This window comes from Dromaius novaehollandiae, chromosome 11, assembly GCF_036370855.1.
Source record: "Dromaius novaehollandiae isolate bDroNov1 chromosome 11, bDroNov1.hap1, whole genome shotgun sequence".
Lineage (NCBI taxonomy): Eukaryota > Metazoa > Chordata > Aves > Casuariiformes > Dromaiidae > Dromaius > Dromaius novaehollandiae.
This window is the reverse complement of record NC_088108.1, coordinates 11292149-11317596: the sequence shown is the minus strand read 5'-3', so window position 1 is coordinate 11317596 and position 25448 is coordinate 11292149. Positions and strand designations below refer to the sequence as shown.

The 25448-nt window shown below is 48.9% G+C and overlaps 1 protein-coding gene across 3 annotated transcripts in view; it reads left to right on the top strand.

Annotated features, from left to right (window-relative positions):
• Positions 1 to 25448, top strand: part of MAMLD1 (mastermind like domain containing 1) — a 125862-nt gene that overhangs the window by 36161 nt on the left and 64253 nt on the right. Inside the window, exon 1 of one of the 3 annotated variants that reach the window (XM_026106346.2) lies at positions 9028 to 9308. The exons of 1 other annotated variant lie outside the window; for it this stretch is intronic. In XM_026106346.2, coding sequence (XP_025962131.2) covers positions 9255 to 9308 — 54 coding nt within the window. In that variant the 5' untranslated portion in view covers positions 9028 to 9254. Of the gene's footprint in view, positions 1 to 9027; positions 9309 to 25448 lie in introns of those variants that run through there. One more of the 3 variants, XM_026106344.2, reaches the window with a different exon arrangement.

The following is a 25448-nucleotide window of genomic DNA, read 5'->3' as shown; positions in this document are numbered from 1 at the left end:
ACAGAAACCTCGATAAATGTTCGTAGTGCCATCCTAGAAAAGGCCTTTGAAATAGTGTGAATTCCTGGTGAATTTTGCATGTTTGACTGCTTTCCTCCTAGGACTGTTGTTTCCCCAAAGGCTTCAGGATCACTGCACCAGGGGCTGGGTTAGGATCTGCGACAGGCATCCAGAGGGCAATGCAGCTACAACAGAGTGGCACAACTACTGCGTACAGGAAAGAGAATACAACAATTTGGCTAGCGGGCTAAGGTTAGGGTCACCTGTGCTATAGGTATTTCAAATTCATCCAATTGCACAACGTTAATTAGTGGTAATACTTTTTTTCTTCCTAGAACGGTTATAGCAATTCTTCCCTACCTAATAAGGGAAAAATGCCACCAGCTTGAAAAGTGATTACTGAGGACTGATTAAGGAATATTTGTTTAACTCAGAGAAGAATGAAGTCCTACATGTATGTTAACACATCCCCGCTAACACAGAATGGCTTTTTGCTGTTCCCCTCTGTCTGGAACGTGAGCAATTTATAGTCTGCTGCTGCATCTAATTAGTGGATCTGATCCCTAAATTGAAGCAGTAGAGACTTGTGATTTTAAGCCCAAAATTTCCAAGCTCTATCTCTGACAAAAGCTTGACGAAAGACTCAAGACATGAAGTATTATGATATGTAAATGCTAGAGTTGGATACAGATGGAAAATAAAAGGAATGATCTTCAGAAGTTGCAGGGCTGTCTATTAGATCAGCTTCACAACACAGAGTGAAGGTAAACTGCGTTCAACATAGATATGTGGGAAGAACTTGGCCTCACAGAGCTCCCTCTTTGGTACTAGCCAAGATAAAAATACGTCAGGATTACCCGCATCTAGGAAACTAGCATATGGTGCTGCCACAGATTGTAATACTAATATATTTTAGAAGAACATTATTTTTCTCTTTTCATGCAGTTCCTCATTAATCTAGATGCCATTCATTCTCTGCCTGGATTTCTCCCGCATTTTTTCCCATGAAAAGAGAGGATATGCTTGAATTAATTTAATTGCTAAATGTTTTGTTCAAATAGCTGTGGCAGAAATAACTTTTAGTAGCCAGGTTAAATAGCCCCCTTCACTGCAGCAGTTAATGCTTATTGTTGCTGGCAGACCCTCTGCATTGATTCAGGATTGTACCGCTATTAGCGCTGAAGTGGCTTGGGAAGTTGCAGTGCTTCCTTTTCTCTCGCACACTCTCTTTATTTTTCCTGCAAGAGCAAGATTTTGTTGTAATCTGGAAATAAATTGTTTTCAGATATCTTAGGAAGGGCGAGAGTGCTCAAAAGGAATTTGGAGACTCGTTTCCAAGCTAGCTGAAAATCGTCCTTGAATGGGCAGGCCTGATCCTCCGGTGGTGTAAATCAGCGTGCTGCCGCTGACCTCCATGGGGCTGTGCTTATTTTACATTAACCGAGAAGCCAGGCAGCCTGCGCTATGGCTAGAAGACACCCGTTTTATCCGTCCCCTCCATGGCAAAAGTCAACTTTCCTCGATTTAATATGTAAGCTACAGCTGACGCTGCTCCAGAAGCAACAGGTGCCCACGAGAGCAGAGCTGAGCAGAGCGGGGTGATCCCCATCACCTCTCTAATGCGGGAAATGCCTTGTCTTCAGCTCCGCTTGCACTGGCGGAGGCGAGGGAGAGAGGCCGGTTCTCACCTCGCTCTGCCGTCCAGCCCGGAGGGCCCGTTCCTCCTGCAGTCCTTCTCTACCAACTGAGACCCTGGCAGGTCGTGTGAAGCCGCGGGGAAGAGGGAGGAGAGGGTCTCGGCGCGCTCTCCCACGAGCCGTGCCCTTTTCGACTGTTCCCCAGTTAATCTCTTCTGCACTGTACAGAAACGCGTGAGAGTGAAGTGACAAGATGCAAAAGAAAATGCAAACCCTGTCAATTCGGTCATTTTTGCCACTACTGTCAGCCCTGAAGGTTTTAGTAAACAGAACTCATTTTGACATGCAAATGACTTGAGAAAGTGACAGTAAAACAGAGACCTCCTTTTTGGGGAAAAAAAATGAAAACCATGCTCTGAACACTAAGACTGGGATGTGCCAAGGAGAGCACACAGCAGGATCATCCATACCTTCACCACATCCCACAACTGCCACTGGGCTGCCCACGAGCTGCCGATGACCGGCCCGTAACGGCACGCAGCAGGGACTCTCCTGCTGGTGTGCGATGTGCCGGCAGGTCTGCGCACGTCCCTGGCGCCCGGTGAGCAGTGGGTCCGCCCCGGCGCCCGTCCCTGGCGGAGGGAAGCTGGTGGGTGGCAGCTGGGATTAGAGGTGTGAGCACAACAGACCGGCAGAGAGCAAGCCTGAGGAGCACAAGGCCAAACGAGCAAAGGGAAGATGCTGTCCGGGAGCGGGGCAAGCGCCAAGACCAGAAAACGGGCCAGACAACAGCAGGGTGGCAGAGACTGAGAGGACACAAATGCCCAAACTCCCACCAGCTCAGAGTGGACAGAAAGGAGAATACAAATCTTTAAAACTACACACAAGCACTAGCAATTCACATATTACTCTTGGCCCTGATGAACAGTGAGATCCCTGCTATCCTTTTGCACTTGCACGTTGCGTAACTTGCTCGTGACAGATCTGTACCTAAAAGTAGTTAAATTCCAAGCTGTTCTTGGGCTACAGGAGAATTCCCAGCAGTCTGAGGCTGTAACTGTCACACAATCGGAAGATGCTCTGTGAAATCTTTTGAGTATTTTCCTCGGTGGGGGGAATGCAATTTCTCAGGACAGTGCTTTGTTATTAATTGCAACAACAAAATGTAAGATTCTGGAAGGATGCCACAGTTGTGCAAGTTGTGCCGGCACTGTGTTGGGCATGCAAATGTAACTCGAAAGCTGGTATACATTCCTGCACTGAAGGGATGTAGAGCTTTGTTTTTTGGCTCAAGAAATCTGACACTAGTAGAGATGACACACTTTTTTATACAAGGCTGCAGCCTCTAGCAAATGGATGCATATTCATATGACAGGATATGTGCAGTAGCCCTGGGAAACCCAGATTTGAAATCAATAATTTCTAGTAAATCACAAACTGACATTGGCAAGATCTTAGCCTGGCTGACTATCCGTGTCACTACAGATACTCTCCTTTAATAAACAGAACATATGATGTTTCATGCATTGGTTCTGCATTTTCTTGGCAACTGCATGAAGTATGATTTCTAAGCTTAATCCAAGGGATCTCTGACAAAGGAAAATGGGTAACATTTGTTTCTGTGGGTTTTAGAGTTTTAAATCTCAAGGCCAATTCTGCCATCAGGTAGTTTATGAATATTCATGTAAATTGTTTTGAGTTGAAGAATATGTAACTTTGCCATGTATCTGGCATGGAAAAGAATAGTTTAACATTCATGAAATAGAGAATGCTTTAAAAAGTGGTGTCAGCTCTAGTAAAGAGAAGACCATTCTAGGAATGATAGGAAAATAAGAAGTACATGTTTCCTGAAGGAAGGAAAATGATGTAATTCTCTCTTATAAAAACAATAAATGTAGAACAATTACTGCAGATTTTGATACTTTACGCAACTTGCAATCTCTTGTATTGGGTATGGGCCCGAATCTGTTGCCTTTCCTTTGACTTCTCTAGGAGTTGAATCGGGTCTGTAAGTCCCTGATCACTGCGTGTGTATTTGAACTGCAGGATCTAGCAGTGAGAAAAGAGTGAAGCTAGAATTATCACTAAGTCTTTTTTACATTATTATATCTTTTGAGTGATGCCTTGTAGTCAGGTAGGTGCAGGATCCGCGGAGCGTCCCATTGCACAGGCCTGTCACCAAATCGGAAACCTGGCAAATGGCAGCTGGCGCTGCTTGCTCCTGCTCTGAGAGCCCTTCCATGGGCTGGAAGCTGCTCTGCTGCCCGTTTGGTGGCCGTAGCTCTGCAGCAACAGACAAATGTGAGACCGTAACACCAGGAGAAAGGGCAGCTCCTGGGCAGAGACAGGCATGGCAAACACGGGTGCGTTTAGATGATCGCTGTGCATTTACACACGCATTTTCAGCTGGGAGTATCATGGCTCTTATCCTTCCTTGTAACTGAGGCTCCAGGTGAAATACGCAGCGGTCTCAGCGCTGCCATCCCGCTCCACCAGCCGAAGAGCCTACGTAGCACAGGCCAGCAGGCGAGCTGCGCTCTGTGGGACCGCATGTCGTAAATCAGGAGAGAAGACGTTTTGTGCACAAGTCAGACCTGGAGAAATATCGTTAATTAGCAAATGTTTTCGGTGTATCGTCATTGCCAACAACACAGCTATTAAATGTGATGCTACTATTCACTTGTGTCATCTTCTGTAGTTTCAATGGAAAATCTTATTAATGGCAAGATTAGAATTGAGGTGGCAGTAAGTCCTCTACAAAGGCAGGTAAACCTGTTAATCATAATTCAGCCTTTCTGTAGAATATTGTGGCTTTGAAGAAGATACCTAAGGGATTTGATATTCTTTCAGCACTGCTTCCAGAGCTCTCTGTAACTTTGTATGGCCTGATTGCAAGTAGGATTAAAGAGAGGTAAAATGTTGCTAAATCCTGCAGGTCAGATTTCACTCAAGTAAAAATAAAATGCCTGGATGAGATAACAGAATTTGGTTTACACCGAAAGATTCTGAGTAGTGGTCTTGAGTTTGGGATCTCAGTGAGGCTGGGATTTCGCCTTGTAAAGCGAGCAAGACATGATCGCAGCAGTGCTGATGCTGCAGATGTATCTGTGTGCTTACCTAAGCACTCGAGTCACTTCAGTTTCTGAGGGAGTCATACATAATGTTAAGCATGGGCTTAAGTGTATTTCTGAGCTATGCAAATAATCAATTTTTGTATTTAAAATATAAGTTCAAAGTAGATCCATTTGGAACAAGCATTTGGCAGCCAAGCAGTCATTAACAACCTGAATTTAACCTGTACTTCAGAAGAAGCTACACACTTTATGCCACACACCTTTTTATGAAAATATGAAGAAATTACTAATAGTGTCATTATCTCTTTTAACTCCTAAGCACAGAGATCCTGGTTAGATCTGTGACTGTTTTTCTGCACAGGAGACAAGATTGGCATTCACTTTGATTTGTGTAATTCCTTAAATCAGTTCCTGCACCCACGGAAATGTTTGCATGTCAGTCCATCCTTTGATGATTTTACCTATGCCACTCTTCCATGGACATTCATGTAAATAATGACCTACTGAAGGAAGAGCTGACTTGATCAACAGTCTTCTTATTTCATGTCCAAATCAATGAAGGCCATTCTGAAACCCTTTAACTGCTCACAAATGAAAGCTTTTTCCTTGAAGCTTCCTGTTTTTCTAAATGTAAAGTTTCTTTAAAAAATTAGAATCAATACATTAACAACTGTATGTTTTTTTACCTGATAAAATTACTTAATGCAGCAAGCATTACTGAGGAAATTAAAATTGTTTATTGATGTGATTTATCTATTTTTCAGATACTTCCCATTTACTTTTATAGGGAAAAAAAAGGACACCAAATTAAACACATTCAGAAATGGCCTTAGAAGATGCTTTTTTTACTCAACAAAAAATGTTACTGATGCTAATGGTATAATGGGTTTCAGAAATGGATTGAAATTTTATATGCATTAGGAATCTCATCCCCAGTACTTTAAAGTATACTATGAATGAAAGACACACGGAGTACGAGTCCTCCAGGCTCTGAGCATCCGCCACATGCTAATTGTCCAGGCTTAGGAAGAAACCTCTGAACTCTAAACTTGCACCACTAAGTGCAATTTATCCCACAGTTGTTCAGTAAATGTTTCTTCTTATCTTCTGAAGCATCACCTACTGCCCGTTATCAGAGACAAGATATTGAATTAGGTGGATCACTGCTCTGATCTAGCAGAGGAAATGCAATACTGACTGGTCACATCAAAGGTTCATGTAGCCCAAGATCTGTGTCTGAATGGGGCCTCTACGAGACACTTAGGAAAGGCCATGCTTTGTACAGAGGGCATGGACAGAGTCCTGCCCCACTGCAGCCTGCCAGCTCTGGCATGTAGCTGCTCAGAAGCTCCAGAAGCAGAGGTTGCATCCAAGCTTTCATATTAAATAGCCACTGATGAATCTGCCCTCTGTGAGTGCTTTGAATCCCTTTCAGACCCCATTTATTCTAAGATGTCCATCCATGGTAATGATCTCCATGGTTTACTGAAGTGCTTATTGAAAATGGACATCACTGATACCAGAAAAGGTACTGGCTAGACGCACCTTTGATCTGATGCAGAGTGGGAGCTCTTACATTCTTGTTCATATTATGCTGACGTGCCATAATGCCACGTTTTCCTTTATTCCTTGAAAAATCCTTGAAACTGGCTTTGTGTGTTTTTTTCTTTAATTTGCTATCAGAGGAATACATTCATCTTTTTTATGTTCTTCCTTCTTTATGACCTTGTTTATGTTCAGCCGAATAATTACCTTTGCTCTGGAATGGAGTTATCCACATTTTACTTAAGACACACTTAACACACTTTCACATGCTGAGGCCTTGCATTTTGGCTAGAGTAGGGACAAATGCTTGTTTTAGCTTATGAAAACTCATGTATATCTGTTGCAGTTCATGTGATTTCGCTTCCCGGGAGCTTTTCTTTGAATTTTCGCTCCCAACAAACAGATACGCAACACATGTATTTCAGCCAAAGCCGTTGAGCTTTACCTGATTTGAGGTCAAAAGGGTGGAAGTACCAAGCATCACGTGATTTCCATCCATCTGGTCACTGAGATGTTTGTGAATCCTTCAGTGAATCTCTGTGCTGCTCCTGTGCTGCTTCCTTTCAATTGCCTGCTAGGACCTTCGCTGTCCTCACTGACTTCAAGGCCACCCAGGGGCCAGCTGGGAACGGGAGGTGGCTGTTGGGGAGCACATGGCCCTAGCACTCAGGTCACCTTGCCTCTCCGTGTTTGGCGTGCTTCGTTCTCATCAACCTGAAGGATGCGAATCTTTTCTCTGGCCCCTGGCCACCTCGCAGTGATGATGCCTCTTGCTCACGCAGCTCTCCAGGACTGTCCCGAGGTGTGTGACCCATTCCCTTGGCGAGCATAACAGCAAGCATTTAGCATAACATTGCAGTTTTACAGTTCTCCTTAAACACTAGCAAAGAGGATGCCGCTTAAACTGCGGAGTACGGGACCAGGATTGGTTGTGTTTGGTTATTTCAAAAAGGATACAGTTGCACTGCTTTCATCAGTTGTCTAGTTTTTTATCGATAGATAGATATAGTTCTGACTTCTCCTCACTCAGACTGCAGCTTCGTGTCAGGCACCCCAGGCAGGAAGGTGGCACCCCAAGCCCAGGCGCTGGCCTTCAGCCGAGGGCAGCAGACGCTGCCTGCAGGGCGCCCGGGGCCTCGGCGCAGCCCTGCCCGCGGGCACAGCCGAGCTCCTGCACCGCGAGCTAGGCAGCTCTCGCTCGGCACGGCGGCTGTTCCAGGGCCGGTGCTGGCGCCCCGTGCTGTACATGAGCCTTGGGGCCTACGGCAGGGCGCCCCGTCGCTCCTGGGCAGCCGGGCAAGCCGAGACATCAGGGAGTAGTACACCTCCCTGGGGGCACCTGCATCCTCCAGGAGATGGGCCCCCGGGGTCTGCCAAATTCAGGGGCGCACACCCACGTCGTTTATGGGTTTTGTGCATCTTTCTTCAATATGCAAAATATTACAGAAGTAATTTTAAAATATATATAAGGCAAAATCACCAAAAAAAACCCAACCCTAAGTAACAGAGAATTTTCAGGCAATCAAAATTGAAGTAACACAAACACTGCTCAGGGAAGTCAGATGTAAAACCAGAGGTTTAAGCAAAGGTGGAAAAGAACTTTATTTATGAACCGATATTCCTGATATTTATGAACATGGGGTTGTCATGAAATGCGTAGGGCTGGTTTGGGTCTGTGAGTTTCAAAGTGCAAATGTGGTAAAAGGAAAAGCTGTCCTCGGGGAAATGAGGAAAATCCCCAGTGAATCCACCAAGGTTACGTGTATTTAAATGTGAGCTGAAGGTGGCATTTACTAATGTTACAGTAGGATACTGTAATATACAGTATTTACAGCAGGGATGATAAAATATAGAACCTTTTATTAGAATTGGTGCTATGTATTCCAGGCATCCGTTAGGTCAGTGAATTGGGACAGGGTTTCTAATGCCTCCAAGATATCAGGACAGGAGTGACAATCGTATTGATTTAGGGGGGTAATGAAATGAGATTATACCAACAATTATTTAGGGAGCCAGCAGGCTGCCCTAACTGCCTGCAGCTGGCTGTTCCCAGCCCTCCCGCACAGCCCAGGAGATCTGGATAGGTCTCAGCTTTCAGCTGATGGCCTGTCAAAATTAATATTCAGAAGCTGCAGCTTGTTACAAGCACATTTATAGTCATATAAGAAGTGTGTGGCTTAGTGGCGGCACTCTGTTCAGATTTGTATCCATCTTCATAAATACATGCACATCACACACAGGGAGGAAACGAACCAGCTCTGCTGCTCCCTTCCCTCCGTGGTCACCTGGGTTCACCTGTGCGAGGTGAGCTTAACCCTTTGGCAGCGGGACGAGGGTTGAGCATCCCCTTGTAATGGCAGGGAGAGAGAGGAAATTACGCTGTTTAGGATTAGCTCAAAGCTTTACACTTCACGCCTTGGGCTATCTTTTCAGTGATTTGTACACTTTCATTGAAAAAAAAATCCATTAATTGCCGGCATTTTTGGGAGCTACCCTACTTTTGTACTAAACTAAACCGAAGCCCTGCAAAGAAGCTGCGCACATGCTGAGCTCTCCCTGTGCCGAGACTGCCCGCAGCCTGCGCGGGCTTTGCCTCCGCGCACAGGAAAAAAAAAGAAGAAATCCGTGGATCTTCGAGGTTTCCAGTTTCTGAAGAGGAGAAGAAAGTGTTGCTTCCCCTTTAAGCGCGGAGCGGTGTGAGTGTGTGTGTGAGTGCGTGTGTGTGAGTGTGTCTCCTCCTCTTTGAGTGACACAGCACTTAGATATGCCTATCAGTAACTTAAACCCCACAAACTCCACCTTCTGAGTGAGGAAGCTGTGGGTTGATGGAAATGTAGTGAGCAGATTGAGACAGACAGTGAATCATTAGCGAACTGCAACGCCAGGATGAACTTGTCTGGAACCTAAAAGGAGGAACCGTCGCGGAGGCTTTTGCTGCGCCGGGTTTTGCTAAACACAGCCAAAGTGGATCTAAGAGCTGGTTGATCCCCAGTCCAAGATGCTGCTGGTTTCCCAGCGGGTAGAAGCACCACGCATGGAGCCGCATATTCCGGTAAGTAGCACTGAAATCGATACGGACCGGAAAAGTCGGAGTTGCTTTGGGAGGACTCGGGCACCCGGCGAGCAGTTGCCCGCCAGCCGCAGCGCGGCCGCCCGACCGGCAGCGCCAAGTTTCGGGGGCGGCTCGGGACAGCTCCCCTTCCCCCCCCCCCCCCCCCGGGCCGGGGGCCGCGAGCTCGCGGCTGAGGCTGCGCTGGGGGGGGGGGTAAAAAAAAAAACCCCAAACCCAGAAACTTGGTGCGAAGGTGCAACGCTGCTGTCCGGTGGGAGCCGGTGTCAGTGCGGGGAGGGGGGAGGCTGCCGCCGGGGGCAGGGGGAGCCGGGGGCTTTAAAATGGTGGTGAACCAGGTGCTCCGCGGGGCCGCGCCGGGGAGCGGGGCAGGCGCTGCGCGGCTGCGGGGCGAGGGCGGCGGCGACGGGCGCGGAGCGTCCCGGGGCGGCGGGGGCGCTCCGCAAGGGGGGTCGTATTGCCTCGCTGTTATTCCGGCGTGGAGCGCGGGTCTGCGGAGCCGTCGGGGCCGGAGTGGCTGCTGCCGGGCCCCGAGCCGCCGCCGCGCGCAGCCGAGCGCGGCGCCCGCCGCCGGCGCGTCCCGGAGCCGCGGAGCCGCTGCTGGCGCCGGCAGCGCAACTCGGGGCAAACGGGAGGCCGGAGCCGCCCCCGCGGGGGGAGCCGCGCCGCGGGGGGCGGAGGGCCAGGGGTCGCTGCCTCTTTTTTTCCCCTTTCCCTAATAACTCCTGGTATTTCTGTTGGCGGCGGCTTGCCTGGTTATTTTGGGAGTCTGAAGCGCACGTTATGTAGGCAGGATTTTGAACAAAAGGCTCGGCTGAGCCCCGAAGGAGCCGCTGCTTATTCCTGAAAAGAGCGCGGAGCCCAGACCCGGCCTCCCCCCGGGGGGCTGCGCGTGTCGCCAGCCGGGGCAGCCCCCAAGTGCGGGCGCGGGCGCCGACGCGGCGCGTTTGCGGCTCCCTCCGAGGCGCTGCGCGCGTTGGGAATAAAACGCGTGCTGACTCACGCGTTAAACTGTTTTGGTTTCTCATCCTGTGATTAAGATCGGGGTGCAGAGCAGTCGCAGGGTAAGCAGCCGCCCGCCGGCTCGGTCCCGGGGCTCCCCGCGCTGCCCCCGCTGCGGAGCGGCGCCCCGGCCATCGCTGCCCGCGGGGCCGGGCCGGGCCGGCGGGCGGCAGCTGCCCGGGGCAGCGCGGCGTCCGTGCGGGTGCTGCTGGCGGGGGCCGTGACCTGGGGGGTCCCGGCGAGAGCGGCGGTTTCCTGGAAGAAAACGGGCTTTGGTTTCCTTCGAGGTCCCCCTCCCCTTCCCGGCACAATAAATTAAAAGGCCGCTTTTGTTTTCCGCGGTCCTGGCGGCGGGAGGCGGGCGGCGGAGCGGCTCTGCGCGCAGCGCGGCGCCCGGCAGCGCAGATTGATGGGCTGCGGGAGAACCCGCGCGCCGCCGCGCTGTCATCGCCGCCCGCAGACGCGCGGCCGCCTCGCACCGCCCCGCGGCGCCCGGCGGGGGGCGGCCCCGGCCCCCCCGCAACCCCGGGCCGCGCTGCCCCGCGGGGCGGAGCGCCGCGCTCCCCCGCCGCCGCCCCCCGCTTCCGCCGGCGGGGTCTGGGGCGCGGGGGGGCCGCGCGGCGCGGAGCCCGCGTCCCGCCCGTTATGTAATTGCCGCGTTTCCCTGCTGAGCCGCGTAATCCGCGCTAATGCCGCCCGCCCCTGCCCCCCCGCCCCGCGCTCCCCCCTGCACCGCCCCCGCGGCGAAACGGGGCCGAGCGCGGCCGGACGGCGCCCCCGGGGCCGCGCGTCTGTGCGCGGCGCTGCACGCAGGTGCCGGCGGGGCGGCTCGTGGCGGGCTGGGGGGGGCGGGGGGCTCGGCGGTGCCTGGGGCCGGCGCTGCCCCTCGGCCCCCCCCCCCCCCCCCCGGGCGCCGCACGTCGGCGGGGGGCGCGGCCGCTGGGGAAGATGCTCCGGGCGGCGGCGGGGGGAGCGCGGCGCGAGGAAATTCCATGTTAGGAAAGCGCTAGCGAGGGGCCACTTCTGATGTTTTCCTGCCACTGACGTTGCCGGTGACACACATGTGTGGGCTGAAGTTGGAGCGTCACCGAGTTCTTCAGCTCAACCAGGAAATAGTCTGTTGCTCGGGGATAAAAAACAAATACTCGGCATCGTAGGGCAGGTAGCGTGCAGTTAACAGCTCCTCTCCAAGTGCGTGAAAAGCTCTGCAGTGTTCAGATTTGAGCAGCTCAAATCTAATTTGGCTTTTTATTTTATGGGGTTTTTTTCAGCTCATGTTTTCAGTCTCTATTTTTGATTCTTTCATCTAATACCTAAGAATCAGAAAGGCAAATATAGACAGGGCCTCACTTCTAGACCCATGTAACTAGGTAGTTTGGACCTGCAGAGTCTCTCGGATGCTTTCACAGCCAAGGTGGTTGTTACTGCATTGGGGGGTTAGTAATTACAGGCAACAGTTATGTTTTTTTATTATTTTGTATGGTTTCTTCTTACACAGGTAGAAGTGTTTTATAAATAAACATGAGTGCCAGTTTTTTTTTTGTTTTTTTTAACCAGTGCTGTTGCTTGCAGTGTGAGGTGGGAGCCCTCGGAGGCTGCACGTGGGCTCAGGGGGGAGCTCCTCGCCCCGGTGGCAGTGGCCGGGCTGCCGGCCCCGCGGGGCGCTCACCGGCCCGCTGCGGCTGTCGGACGGGGCCCAGCTCGGAGCCGGCCACGGGGAGCGAGGCAGAGGTTAGGAGAGCGGAGGTGACAGGAGGGCGAGGGTAGCGGGGAGTAAAACCCCAGCGTCGTCCCGGAGGTTAAGTACAGCGCAACTTGCTGCTTCCCAGTCGTTTAATCGATAAATGTTCCACGTTACTTTCTACTCTGATGAAAGTCGCCTTAAAATAACTCTTATGGCTACGTAACCATGGGAAAGTGAAGTAAATCATGCAAAAGCTGTGACAAATAGATTTATCCATCCTGGGGGGTGGAGTGGTAGAAGGTTGTCTGAGGCTTTTTAAACATGAAAAAGGCAGGATCCACAAGCCTGCCTTGGTCCCTGTGCGGGCTGTTCCTGAGTTGTCAGCAGTTTTCAACATTTAGGAGAAGGTGACTATAAGTTACGATTCATTAGTAATTGGTGTGGTCTCCAAATAGAGATGGCTAAATCAGCTTAAATGATGCTGGTGCTTCTCCAAGGAGCCCTCTCTGCATCTCACATGTTCGCCACTCACTCCTTTAAGGAACAGTTAATATTGTATACTGCTTTCCCCCCCCCCCCTCTTCAGGAGGAGCAGTAGTGTAACTCCTTACAGAGGCTTTCTACCTGATGTTCCAGTTTGACTTGCTATGTGGAAAGCAAAAAAAAAAAAAAAAAAAATTAAAACCAAAGGAAGCAGAAGACGCACCAAGGCTTTGCGCGGGACTGTTTTATATCAATATTGATTTTTTTTTTTTTTTTTTTTTTTTTTTTTTTTTTAAGGAGGGAGCTTTTATCCCCCTGAGCTCTTTGGCAATTATCTTCCTGCCATAAATGTTGATATGCACATAATGGATGTAACTAAAAAATCTCCTTATCCAAGCAGAAAAGGCCGACTGTTTGTTGGAGCAGATAGAGTGCTGAGAGTGTGAATAGACAAACCCATATGTCGCTGGTGAGAGAGATAAATGATGGACGAACAGGAGTTGGTTACTATGGATCAGCACAATAAACCAATTCCCGTCATACACCTCTCTTAATAATATACCAGTTTCAATGCCATTGACGGGTAACCTAGGTAGCACCAGTCAACTGTAAGTTTTTCAACTGTTCTTTTATATGTCTCAAAGAACAGTTGGGACTGTTCTAATTTTTTCAGATGTTGAGTGCTAAAATTATGCAGAACTTCCTTCCTCGCCAGTAATTTCGAAGGGGAACTTTCGAACATTGCTGTAAAATGCCAAGTGTATAAGATGCTGTTGTGCAGGCATCATGAGTTTTGTTTTGTTTGACTCGTAACAAGGGTGCGCTCAAAAAGGCTAATGCTTAAAAAATATGTGAAGAAACTGTTTAGGCGTCTCACACTGCCCTCATTAGCCTGCTTTCTGAGTGCATGGGATGCTGGAGCCTACTGGAATATTGTTCTTTTTAGGTGAAAATAGCAAAAAACTCACAATACTGTTTAATTAAAAACCCTACAAAATAAGTGGTGACCAATAATACAGTTTTGACTTTCCCTACCCCATTTCAGAGCTGCCAGCAGCTCAAGGGAAACTTTGCAAAACAGGCAGTGCTTGCCTCATGCTTTTCTTCCCGTGTTGTTGTTACTGCCAACGCTTTGTCCAGAAACTTGGAGCCTTTGTCACCCAAAGGCTTCACTTTATGTCCCTCTCTTCTGCTGGATTTTTTGCGTTGCAGTTTGCCGAGACCCAGACCGTTAGCTCTGTTCCTGAAGACGGTGCACCTCAGGGTGCCACCAGAGCAGGGCCCGGGGTCCTGGGACGCGGCTCCATCGTTTTCGAAGGCCCCGGCTGTGCCAACGCACAGTGAGGCCCTCAGAGAGGGGATAGCTGGCAAACGCAAATGGGCAGTGAAGAGTCTTCGTTCCTCTTGGGAAGCCTACTCACTGATAAGAAGTTGGGGGTTTTTATGAAAAAAAAACGTATTACTGAGTAGTTCCTTTCCTCCAAGAGGAAAATACTTGTTTTGCACGGCATTTCTGCGCAGAGCGGCAGTAGCTCTCTCTGGGGAGGTCTGCTGCGCTGTGCCGCTGGGGTGCAGCCGGGGCGTTTGCTCGGCGGTGCCGCAGGAGCGCGTGCCGGAGAGGAGCGGGGCTTCCCGCGCCGGCCTCTGGTGCCGCTCGGCCGTGCGGTGAGCCCTGGCGAAGCTTTGCCCTGGTTAAAGCGCTGCCGCTGGCGGGCGGCTGGGGGCCCCCGGGGACACGGGGCGTGGGGCCGGCTCAGGCCTCCCCCGGGAGCGGGGGCCGTGCGGGGGTCGGGCCTGGCCAAGGGGAGGCGTCGCGTTGTGGCTCGTTGGGCGCGCTTCCCCCTGCCCCGCGAGGGCCTGGCGGCTCTGTCGATGAAGCAGCGTTACGTCAGGCCCCCAGCAGCCATGGCCTAATTTGTTAATAATTGATGATCCGGGTAGCACAGAAATACCGGCGCTGGTACCACCCTCCCACGCAGACCTGCAATCTCAGCGAGCCCGCGCTTCGCTTCTGCTTTAGTTGTGATATAGGTTGTGTGTGGGGATTTTCTGGCTTTTTTGGGGGGCAGGGGGGGAGGGAGGGTGTTACCTGGTGATGTAGCAGCAGCTGCCTGTCTACTCGCTGGTGCAGGCAGGGCCGGCTGGGGGCTCAGCGTGCTGCATGTGGGGGGATTTGCTCCCCTGGGGGGGTGTTAGCAGCGGCGTGTTTCACCCGGTGTCAGGCAGCCTGTGGAGCGGCATCAGCGCTGGCCCGGGGAGCCGCTTCCTTGCGCCTTCGGAGGCGGCACGTCTGCCGAGCAGGGACGCCTCCCGCGGGCGGGTGTCCCGGGGCTGGGACCCCCGAGCGCTGCGGGGTTGAATGGCCGCTCTGCGCTTCTCCCCTCCTGGTGACAAGTCACGCTGGCTTGGTTTTAAAAACTGGCTCGTTTTGCGGTGCCGTGCCTACCTGGGTCAGACTGACACGCGCAAAAAGGAATGCTCAGTGGGCAGCACCAAGATCGGGTGGCCCCATCTCTTGTTTTGCCTCATTTTTCCTTCGCGATTCTGTGGAAGTTTCTGTGTCTGCACAGCAAAATGCTCCAGAGCTCCCAGCAGGTCTGAAGTTAAACTTCCCCTGGTTGGACCCAGTTGCTGTTTCCAAAGCAGCACAGCACCGTCACGCTGCTGCGGACAAGGACATCCATTGCTTGCATTAAAACGGGAAGCGGAAGGGCAACTTTCTGGTGATGTTGTGCAATGTAACACCGTTGCGCGCCTTTATGGACATCCAGAGGCTGGGCAGCCGCCGCTCTCACCGGCGTGTCGTGCCGGCTCCCGACGGCTGGCGGGCGTTCCGCCGTGCTTCCCGAGGAGGGCCCGGCTTTGCTGAGCTGCCTGTCTGTCAGGGATTAATTTAACCTCTAATTACTACATTTTCTTCACAGTTTGCTGCACATGAGCGTGTTATAACAAAAGCACAAAGAAGTATGTCATTTTATTTAGCCACTACTCTGAAATTAATTTAGGGGGTATAGAGTCAGATCTGACACACTCGGTGTTAAAATAATTGTGCTGGCTTAGAATTAAAGTACATAATCTTGTTGTTTCTAATGATACAACAGTACTAGCGTAAATAGTGTTGTTAACTTGTTAGTCGTAGCCACAGTAATAGAAATGATACCTAGTTACAGAGAAGTACTCAAATGATCATCTCGGCAGAAATTTCCCCAAAATAATGCATGGTTCCTGCTTGATACCCACCTCCCGTTTTGGGCTAGGATTAGGTGTCTATAAGTAGTTTGTTGTTTTGTGTGTGTTTTTTTTTTTTTTTTAAAAAAGGTCTTCCAAATTGCAGTAAACAAGCTTTTAAGATGGCTTGGGTTTCTTCCAGCCTGGGTAATGATTTCTGATTTTTTTTTTTTTTTTTTTTTTTAAACATACGGCATCTTGGGAACAATACAAAAGGCCATATGTCCTCTTCTGTCTGCTCATGCTGACATCCAAAATACAGTATTTCACTTTGCACTGAGAGTGGTTTGTAGTCGTCAAGGAAGGGAGTCTGGTTTTGTGATGAATCACGTTATGAGTTTCTTCTTTTCAAGTTCGGTGCTTGGTAGTATTTACAGTAAAGATTTTCTCCTTTGAATTGGGAAGGTTTGGATTGGGAAGTGCAGCCTATCTCCAGTTTTGGTTAATTTAATTGAAAGAACTGTTGTTACGTAATCTAGTAGCGCTCTCCTTGTTCCACCCTCTGCCCATCACCTCTGAGCAGACTTTTTGAAATTACTTTGAAAATGTAATTTCTGAAGTAGGGTTGGATCTGAAAAACTGTTGGTTATGTGTTGCTGATTTATTTCTAGTGGAAACAGAAGATCGGTTGTTTATTTTTGGGTCATGCATTCAAATTACGCAGTGTGGGCCCAACTCGGTAATCCTCTGTCAGTAAAAACTGTAACTGCACTTGATGGGAAACCTTTCCCAAAGATTCCCCAAGGTCAGACAGGACGCAGCTACGGAGTCAAATCTTGTCGTCTCTTTCTCAGAAGGTGAATTAATGTGGCATCGTTATCTGGGCTTGTGACAACAGTGACACAGGAGTGCCAAAAAGACTAATGGAAAGAGATGGATGATTGATTCTCTTTACAGTAGGGGATCACGTTATTTCTCTGAATTCCTGAACTGCTACCGGTTATTGTGATTATTTACCGTAATAACTTCTAATCTAGGGGTAAACCGAGTATAAATTAAGATCAAATGCTGTAAGGGCCTGGATGGTTCAATGAATTGACAGAAGGCATGGAGACTCTTCTGCTGATGGGCAGTTACATGTGGGGGCTGTTGGAGAGCTGGTGTGAAGTGAGCTGTAGGGCCCCGGTCTGATTTTTAGTGGAAGTGAGTTTTCATATAACAATTTGTAGGTTTCCTAAGGCAGAAGCCAAGCCTGAATAATGCCTGCTCCCATTTCAAAACTGTCAGATTTTTTTCACAATATGTCTGAATATCAATGTCTGAACATCTACAGCTCCATAGGCCTGCAGAGGTGGAGGCGATTTTTGGAGTAAATAGTTCCTAGCTTCTTATTTGTACACTGTAAAACAGGAGTGATGGTGCTTTGCGTTAAGGATGCTTAGTGCGAAAGTCAGCTAGTTAAATATTTTGCAAAGCAAAAGTGCTTATTACTAACTGAGGTCTTTGGAGTCTTTTCACATGGTCAGAAATTATATTCAAAATGAAGCCAGCTGTATCTTACTCTAAGGCCCTTCAATATGAATGACAGTTTTATTTCTGTGTTTTGGCTACAATACTCTTATCTAAAGCAAATGGATTTTTTTCTTTTTTTTGGACATTGCATCATAGTATATTCCTTTTTGCTAAAACTCTACAATTTGATATGGGATGAAAGAGAAGACTTTTATCTTCAAAACAACAAAAATAGCACCTACTTTCAGGCATTTGTTTTAATATTTCATTCTGTGTCACAGATATTCATAGGTTAAGTTTTGGGCAAAGGTAAGGAAATGAATCTTTTACAAAGACATTTGTCCTACACAGTTCCACTCGGGCACAAGAAGCTGTGGCCCTGTACAGTTGCATTAGTTTAAGAATAACTAGCAAACACTGACCGGACGTGGTAATCAATGGATGCTGAGTATAATCTCATTTTGTTCTGACTAGTTACTTTTAATCTTACTAGGATTTTCACAATTTCAAATTTATATATGGAATCATTTCTGAATTCTTGCAGTATTTCACTAACCCAGTAGATCGTGCTCCTTGTCAGGTACTTTTAAGGACTTTACTTTTCCTGTGCCTTTAACTTATTTTCTTAATTACCGCTGCTGTTTAAGTAAAGTCACAAAGAGTGAAAAAAACCCCAAGTATATACAATACTGCAGTCAGAAATACAGGCAAAAGGTTTTGATCTCTGACTGCCAAATGGTGACTCATTAAAAAGGAATTTTTGTTCCTCCCTTTTCAAAGGGTTACTCACTATCAAGCAGTAAATATCTAGTTTTGATGCCACTGCATTGAAATGCCTGACATTGTTGGTGTAGTAAGTCCATACTCTGTAAGATTATTTGATCACAGGCTCCATGAAGATTCGTTTTGTTTTTTTTCTCTACTCAAAAAAGTTGTTGGAATTTCTTTAAGCTTTAGCCTGTCAGAGTAAGTATAGCCTAAAATAAAATATGTTTGCTTTTTAATAATGGAGGGCCCTGTCCGTACTTCAAGGGGTGGGTTGCTCAAATTATTTTTGAATGCACAGGGCCATGCGCGCACTATTTGTTTTCTGATTTTTGCATTGGTAATATTAGACAAGGAGTTTCTGTAAATTAAAAAAAGAAATCTTTTTGTCGTCCACACCAAGGGTTGTGTGCTGAGCGTTTTGTGGTATTTCGTTGCATAAATTGTAGTGAAGAGTCACTGCCAAAATCCAGTCGAAGGAGTGCCCTTTTTCTCAATTTCCGTGTTATTCTGGACTCTCTGAGCCATCTCCTTTGTCCTCCTCTTCTTACCTATTCGACCCAGTGGATGGAAGGGCACCAAGGGGTGTGTGAAATCCTCGGTCTCATCCCCTGTTCTTATTCATGGGTTGGTTGGTTTGAACTCTACATAGTGTTGGAAGGATGTTTTCTTGGTTGCAGCAACACTCGTGTTTGACTGGAAGCAGAAAGAGAGTGCGTGTGAGCTTTTCAGTCTTCATCAGAAGTGAGTCTTGGTCCCTGATCCCAGAAGGTAGATCAGCCTTAATTTCAAGTGAAAGTCCTGCATCCTCAAATAACTGCTCATGTCAGTTAGAAGTTCAATATTCTTTCGAGTTCGAGGGATATAGACACGTAGACTCTCAAGTTGAGGGCAAGCGTGAAGCGCGCGAGGGAAGACGTAGGCATTTTTTCTGATGCCTCTCTGCCCTCACCTTCAGGGCTCCTAAAGTCCGTCAGCTGTAATGGAGCGATTTGATTACTTTGTAGTGTTAAACTAAAAGAATAAATCTAAGCGCCTTGGGAATGGGGAACCAATCCAGCAATCAGAAGCAAACAAGTTAATAAATGTGAAGCATTTCTGTGCGGCGCTGCTGCAGAAATGCCTCTCCCAGAACGGCTTGGGGGCAGCCGTGGCTATTGGACCAGTCAATCAGTGTGAGTGTGTTAGCTGTACACAGCGCCATTGATTGGATGCTGTGGGGGTGCGCTCAGCGTTTTGAAGGAGAAGTGCGCATCTTCTGTTGGTTATAAATTATGAAAATCTTGCATGTCACAGGCTGAACCATTTACTGCGTCCCACCTTGCTTCTCCGTCACTCTAACGTGTTTTATACCTGGAGAAAGCTTGGCTTGGGTGGTCTTAACTGTCCTTTCTTTAAAATACTTCTGGCTGTACACATCTTCTACAGACCTTTTTTTTCCTCTCTTGATAGGTCTTCTCTCCTCTCACCCTGCTCCACAGATATCTAGCCAGGTACGGGGCATTTGAATGGCTCTCCACAGAGGTGGTTTGAAATCCAGATTGGCCACCCTGACTAGTTGCTGGTGCTCACAGGGTGCACTGCGTAGAGCCTGGAGACGTTTCTGAGGACAGCATGCATAGAAGTGTTGCGAGCTACGGCAACGCACAACATCAAGTGCAGTAGCGTAGGAAACCCCCCAGCACTTGCCTGCATGGGTCCAATTTTGGATGTTGTTACTTTGTGAAGCTAAGGCGTGAATTAATTGTTGGGAGTCTTATGTAAGCCCATAGCTTTAATTTTATCATGTCTAAGAACGGCAGTGATGGTGAACTACAAGGTAAGTGACTGATGCTGGCCGCCTGCCAGTCCTCCTTTTGGAGCATCTATATTGGTAACTGTGTCTAACATTTCATAATTTAAAGTGGTCGCCCACTTTACAGCCTTTGACCACTCCGTAGGCTGTCCCTCCGCTGGTGCCCGTGCCGGCAGCAGAGGCCGGCGCAGGCTTCAGGCGGGACCGTGGGAAGCAGGCTGCTTGGTGGTTTGCTGCCGGCTCCCCGAAGCGCAGTGAAGCGGAGCGTTGTGCTTTGTGTGGGGCTTCGGCTCGGTTCGCTGAGGGTGCCCCACTGTTGCGCGTCTGCGTGCCTGCGGGCTTGGGTGGCATCCCTTCCCAGGGCAGCTGTGCTCCTGGCAGGACGGGCTGAGCAGCGGCCCTGGCAGGCATTTCCTCCCCAAAGGCAGCTCTGCGGCCGTCATGTGGTGTTCGTCCGGACACGGCGCCAGACGTGGGCAAGGAGGCAAACTCCCTCCACATCCCCCAGCGCTTTCCCAGACAGCGGTTCTCTAGTTCCCTTGTATTTCTCAAGTTTGTAGCTCTTGTTCCCTCTTGTACCCTTGCTGTCGTGCCTGTGTTGTCGTCGCTCTGCTGGAGGAATTGGCCTCTCCCAGCAGCAGCTCAGCAGCGCTCCAGGGAGCTGCCCGTGCTGCCCTGCGCAGGGGCAGGGGGGCTGTTGCAGAGGGCCGGCACGGTGCAGGCTGCACACCTGTGGTTGCCCTGTAGTCACTGGCATTTGCTGATTTGCCTTATTTTATTAGGAGGATTTTTCTTTGGGCAAGCTCGGTGCTTGGGCAGCCCAGCTACTGGACAGCTGACCAAAGCATGCAACCGCTTTTTAGCGTGCAGCTGCAGTACGGGCTGGCTGGCGTTGAGCCGGCAGCGCTCACACTGGGCCAGAAGTCAAGGTTTGTCTGCGCGGCTGTCCTAGCTGTGTACATGCAGAAATAGTGCAGACAGCTTTCACCTAACTTACTGCCCACAGGATAGCTATGGCTGAGTGAGCAAAGTCTGAGCTGCAGAACTTGCTTAAAACAGTAAGTGAATAATGTGGCACGTGACCCACCTGGAGCAGCAGAAGTGCCCGAAGCAGATGTTGGCCTTACCTGGGCCAGTGCCAGGTCTGTGTGCGGGGCCACCGCGGCAGCACCGGCTGCAGGGCCCCTGTGCCTCCATGTGCGCTGCAGCTGGCTCCAGAGATCAAGGGAGCTGCTAATAAAATGTCCCTAAATCTCCTTAACAGAAATTTGTGGTCTAACACTGGCCTTAGATTCTGTCAAGCTAAAGAGACAGTCGTGTCCTGTTTTACAGCTGGCACTGAAGCATTGTGGCTTCTCCAAAGGAAGGAGATGTAATTCTGTGTGTATAAAGGCAGAAAGGAAAGAAAAAGATTCTTTGGTTCTCTTTGAGAGCTTTTTTCACATATAGAAAAAATGAGTCACTCTACATTTCATTACTGAATAGGAGCTGATTTACAAGTGTGCATGTGCTAAGATGAATGTATATGGATGAACTCTTATAGTTTCCTCCATGACCATGTTGTAAATGGGCTCCAGTCAGTTTGATGTAATTCATGCTGCGACACTGTGCTGTCTTTTGAAATGGGACCATCATCCTCCTTATGATCTCCTAAAGGCTAGAAGGCTGATTAACATGGGAATTCTTGATTAGCTTTAATTTGGCTGGTCCAGGAAAGTATAGTTCCTGAATTACACAAAGAAAGACTCTTTAAGCACAGATCCAAAGCCAGGTACTGGAGATCCTGATGGTGGGTGTGGTGACTATGAATAACATTGATGCCTTTCATCTCCCAAGTACTTTACACTGAACAAGCATTTCATCTTCATAGAAGATGTATGAGTTAGGTGAAATGAGTTTCACTGTCTCTATTTTACTAATGAAGGTGGAGAAACTAAGGCAAAGAGGTTAAAGTAGCTTGCTCGTGGTTACGAAGAAGGCCAACTCCAGAACTGTTTAATTTCTGGTTTCTATTTCTGTGTCCAGGCTAATGTCTCTTCTTTGTAAGAAGAAGCAGTGAGAGAGGCTTTTGAGTAAGGAATTCACAAAGAATTTAGTGAGGCAACTGAGCAGATGACTGCAGCAGCACCTGTGTTATTTACAGAGGTGTTTTGCTGAACTCGTGTGGTTTTCCTCCTCTGGTAGAGCAGTTCCTCATTCAGCCTTATGGCTGTATCACCACAGATTTCTGGTGGAGTTTCAGAGCATCCATAGACCTTTCCTGAGACTGATGCACTATTTCAGTTTAACCACTGGTCCAGCTGGACCACTGCAGGCATAAGCATATGTAGATATTTCTGAAGAGTAAAAGAATTTCTGCTGGAGTAAATATGATGAGGTGCATAAATGGTTTTATTCAACCCAATGACTCCTTGAGATGTTCCTTTGGAAATGGACTAGAATGTGCTCAAATGAGATTCTTGAATTTCAAACATGCAAGTGGTGTAATCATTACAGAAAAATCATTTGCTTTCCTTTGACTTGGATAGGGCTACTCGCAGAGCTCAAGTTAAGTATATGCTAAAGTGCAGTGCTGAATCAGGGCCTTGGTTAACAGCAGAGGCTTTGTCACCCTGAACTGCAGGTTGGCGGAGCATCTGTTGCGGGCCCAAAGGTAGTTTTTGGTTTTAGAGAACTTCCTATCAAGATGAGTCAGTGGACAAAGCTTAACATCTGAGAAAGTTCTTATCTGAGGAGGCATCTGAGCTTTTGAAAGAGGAGCCTCCTTCGTAGCCCGGTACGAGCGGTGCGCACCCTTGCTTGGCTTGCGCGGCGTGCTGGGAGTCAGGGATAGCCTCACCAGGGCAGGAGAGCCTTCCCAGCCGGGGCATCCCTCCGGGCTTGGGCGGACCAGGGCTTTCAGGTCCTTCCAGGCCCACGCTAATGCTGAAACACAAGATTGCCCTTGCCTGAAGCTGGAGCCTGCTTGGGGATGGCAGCTGTAGAAGCCACTCTATTTAGTCTAGATTTGACTATGAATTCAGTCTCCTGTTTCAGGAGGGGTAACGATTTCTGCGCTGTGGTGAGGAATCGCTCAGTGAGAGCAGGAAGGCAGGAGAGCAGAGCAGTGCAGCCCTGCTCTCGCTGTAAGGCCATGGTTCACAATGTTTAATTAGTTGTTTCGAAACGGTGGCTCTTCTCCTTTGAGAAAGGAATGATGTATCAGCAAAAGCTGGCCAAATTGATGTAGCAAATCAATTCTATGGTAATCCGTTTATTTAAACTTTGGTACTTAATTTTATAAGCTCTTCTCAAGTGTTCCTGTGCTCCCGTTCATTAGGCGGTATTCTTTTATGCTATTGCTTGGAGGTTGGTACTGCAGATAGCAAAATGGCCAGCACGTGCCACTCTAGACTGCCTCTAAACGTAATTCAAGCAGGTCTGCAATAATAGTGCTAAAGAAGAGCTATTTAGCAGCATTATTAATGGGTAAAGAGTTCAGGCAGGATTATGAAAAAGTAAATTTTTATTAAGAGTGGAGGAGCTAGAAGAATGGACTGATTGCCCCAAGTCCTCTGGGCCCTCGAGCAATCAATTTCCCTTTCTAGTATTCAGTTACTTGCTAATTGTATTGATTTTTATCAAATATGTGTACAAATCAATTTTATATTTTAGTGCTGTTAAAAGCTTCCTTCCGTCCTTGCAGGATTTCAGTGGTGCTCTGATCCTTCTCACTGTCGTCTTCCTTTATTTTTAATGCTTTTCATCCTGATGCATATTTTCTTTAGACTGTGACTTTGGCTGTTTAACTGGGTCAGGATTTTACATAGGTGCTTGGGGTTGGAGCAAACAGACTTCACTCGGACAGAAACTCTGAGCACAGTGGAACTGTCTGCTTAGGGAAAAACTGCAGGAAAGGGATGTGTTATGTCATAAAATGGGTGGATACAACTGCCCGTGTCGGGCGACCCCCCGAAGAGCGGGAAGTGCTGCTGGCCCCAGGGGGGAGCGGCGTTGCAGGAGGGTTGCAACCAGAAACAGAGAGTGGGATAATGCCGAACCTGACGCACTGTTATTGAATAAATATGAAAGTGAAGTCAGGGTGACAAAATCAAACTGCTAAAATAACGCAGGCTGTTTTATCAGTACCGACTTAATCATTTCTGAAGACACTGAGTAGCTTGTGCACTTAAAGTGGTTGCTGGAGACGTCTCGAAGCCAAGTAAATGTATTGAGCTCTGAACAAAATAAAACAACGTTCTCCATTTGTGTTTGTTTATGCCCATGGCAGTTTAAATTGTTCCTGTCAAACTTACCTATTTTCTAAGATAGCGCAGGCTCTTGCTCTCTCTTTAATGTAAGTTGCACAGTTTTGAGTCGAGGAGAGTATCCCTGGCTCGCTGTGTAAGCCAGAGGAATTGCCTCTCATAATTGAAATGTTTGGTGTACGTATGGTGCTGTCAGGAGCTGCGTGATCGACTTTGAACTTTTAATGGTGTGAGCAGTAGTCATGAGAACAGGGAGAGCGAGAGCGCTGCTGTGTCGCTTGCCGCCAACTTACTGTTATACTGCACGGTTTGTGATGCTGTTTCTGCTGCTCTTATTGCCAAGGCACTCAGAAAAATACTCCTGTCCTTCTTCTTCAGGAGGAGAAAAATACTCCTGTCCTTTTTCTTTGGAGGAGTTGTGCTAGCAAGTGTCCAGGTAGATACACGTATCTGATTTAAAAAAAAAATACACTTTTCATTAAAAAATATCTAATATAATGGTAGGAACTTAGAGCATAGGATATCATAGGTTGATCACTTTTAATTTGCCTTTTTTGTTCTCTTCCCAGTTCCGCTGACGGTTCGGTACCTTTGAGCAAAGGCCGGTAAAACCCTGCCCGTCCCGCCGGGCTGCTCGCAGGGTCTGTGGCACTGGGGCATAAGGAGACGTATCCAGACCCTCCCACACGCTGCGCGTGGTCTCGCCAGCTTAAATGGTGCGGAGGTCTCGGGGGGTTGTCTTCCCTGGCGTGGCGAGACCTGCAGCGGCAGTACCCGCCTCGGAGGGAAGCGGGTGCCGGTGCCGCGCTGACCCGCGGTGCTGCTGCACTGCCCGGCGCCGCAGCGGCTTGCCTTGCGGCGGGCTGTTTGCTGCCTTCCCACGCAGCGCAGGCACCTCGGCCGCAGTCACAGGGTAGGAGAAACCAGCCTTATCAGCCTTTGGTCTTGGCGCGCAGCGAGAGCCGTGGCGTGGTCCCCGCTGGACGTATCCTGCCCGTCCGGAGAGCTGAGCGCCCCAGCCGCCGGCAAGGGCTTGGTGGGAGGGGAGTCCGCACTGGCGTCGCCTCTGGCTTGGCGCAATCTCGCGAACTGCAAGTGCGTTAGGTTTATACAGCACCTCGTGTACAAGAAATTGCAGGCCGGATAAGCTATCCGAGGGGTCATTACAACCCCAGGAAGAGAAGTGCACTGGTTCTGCTGGAGGCTGTCCTGAGGCTGTTTGTTATGTGTCTCCAACGCTGTCACTACATCACACACTTCCTCGATCGCCGCGTTGCCTGACGAGCCTGTCTAATGGGATCCTCCGCGGCTGATGCCGGCTTACCCTGACCTACTTCTTTCGTGTGTCCCGGCAAGCTGTCAGGAGCTATCAGAGCACTGGGAGCTGAAATGAACACTCACCGAGGGGAAAAGCAAGGCTGTCTCTAGTGAATTTAATTAGTTTTGTTTAACTGGCTTGTTTGCTT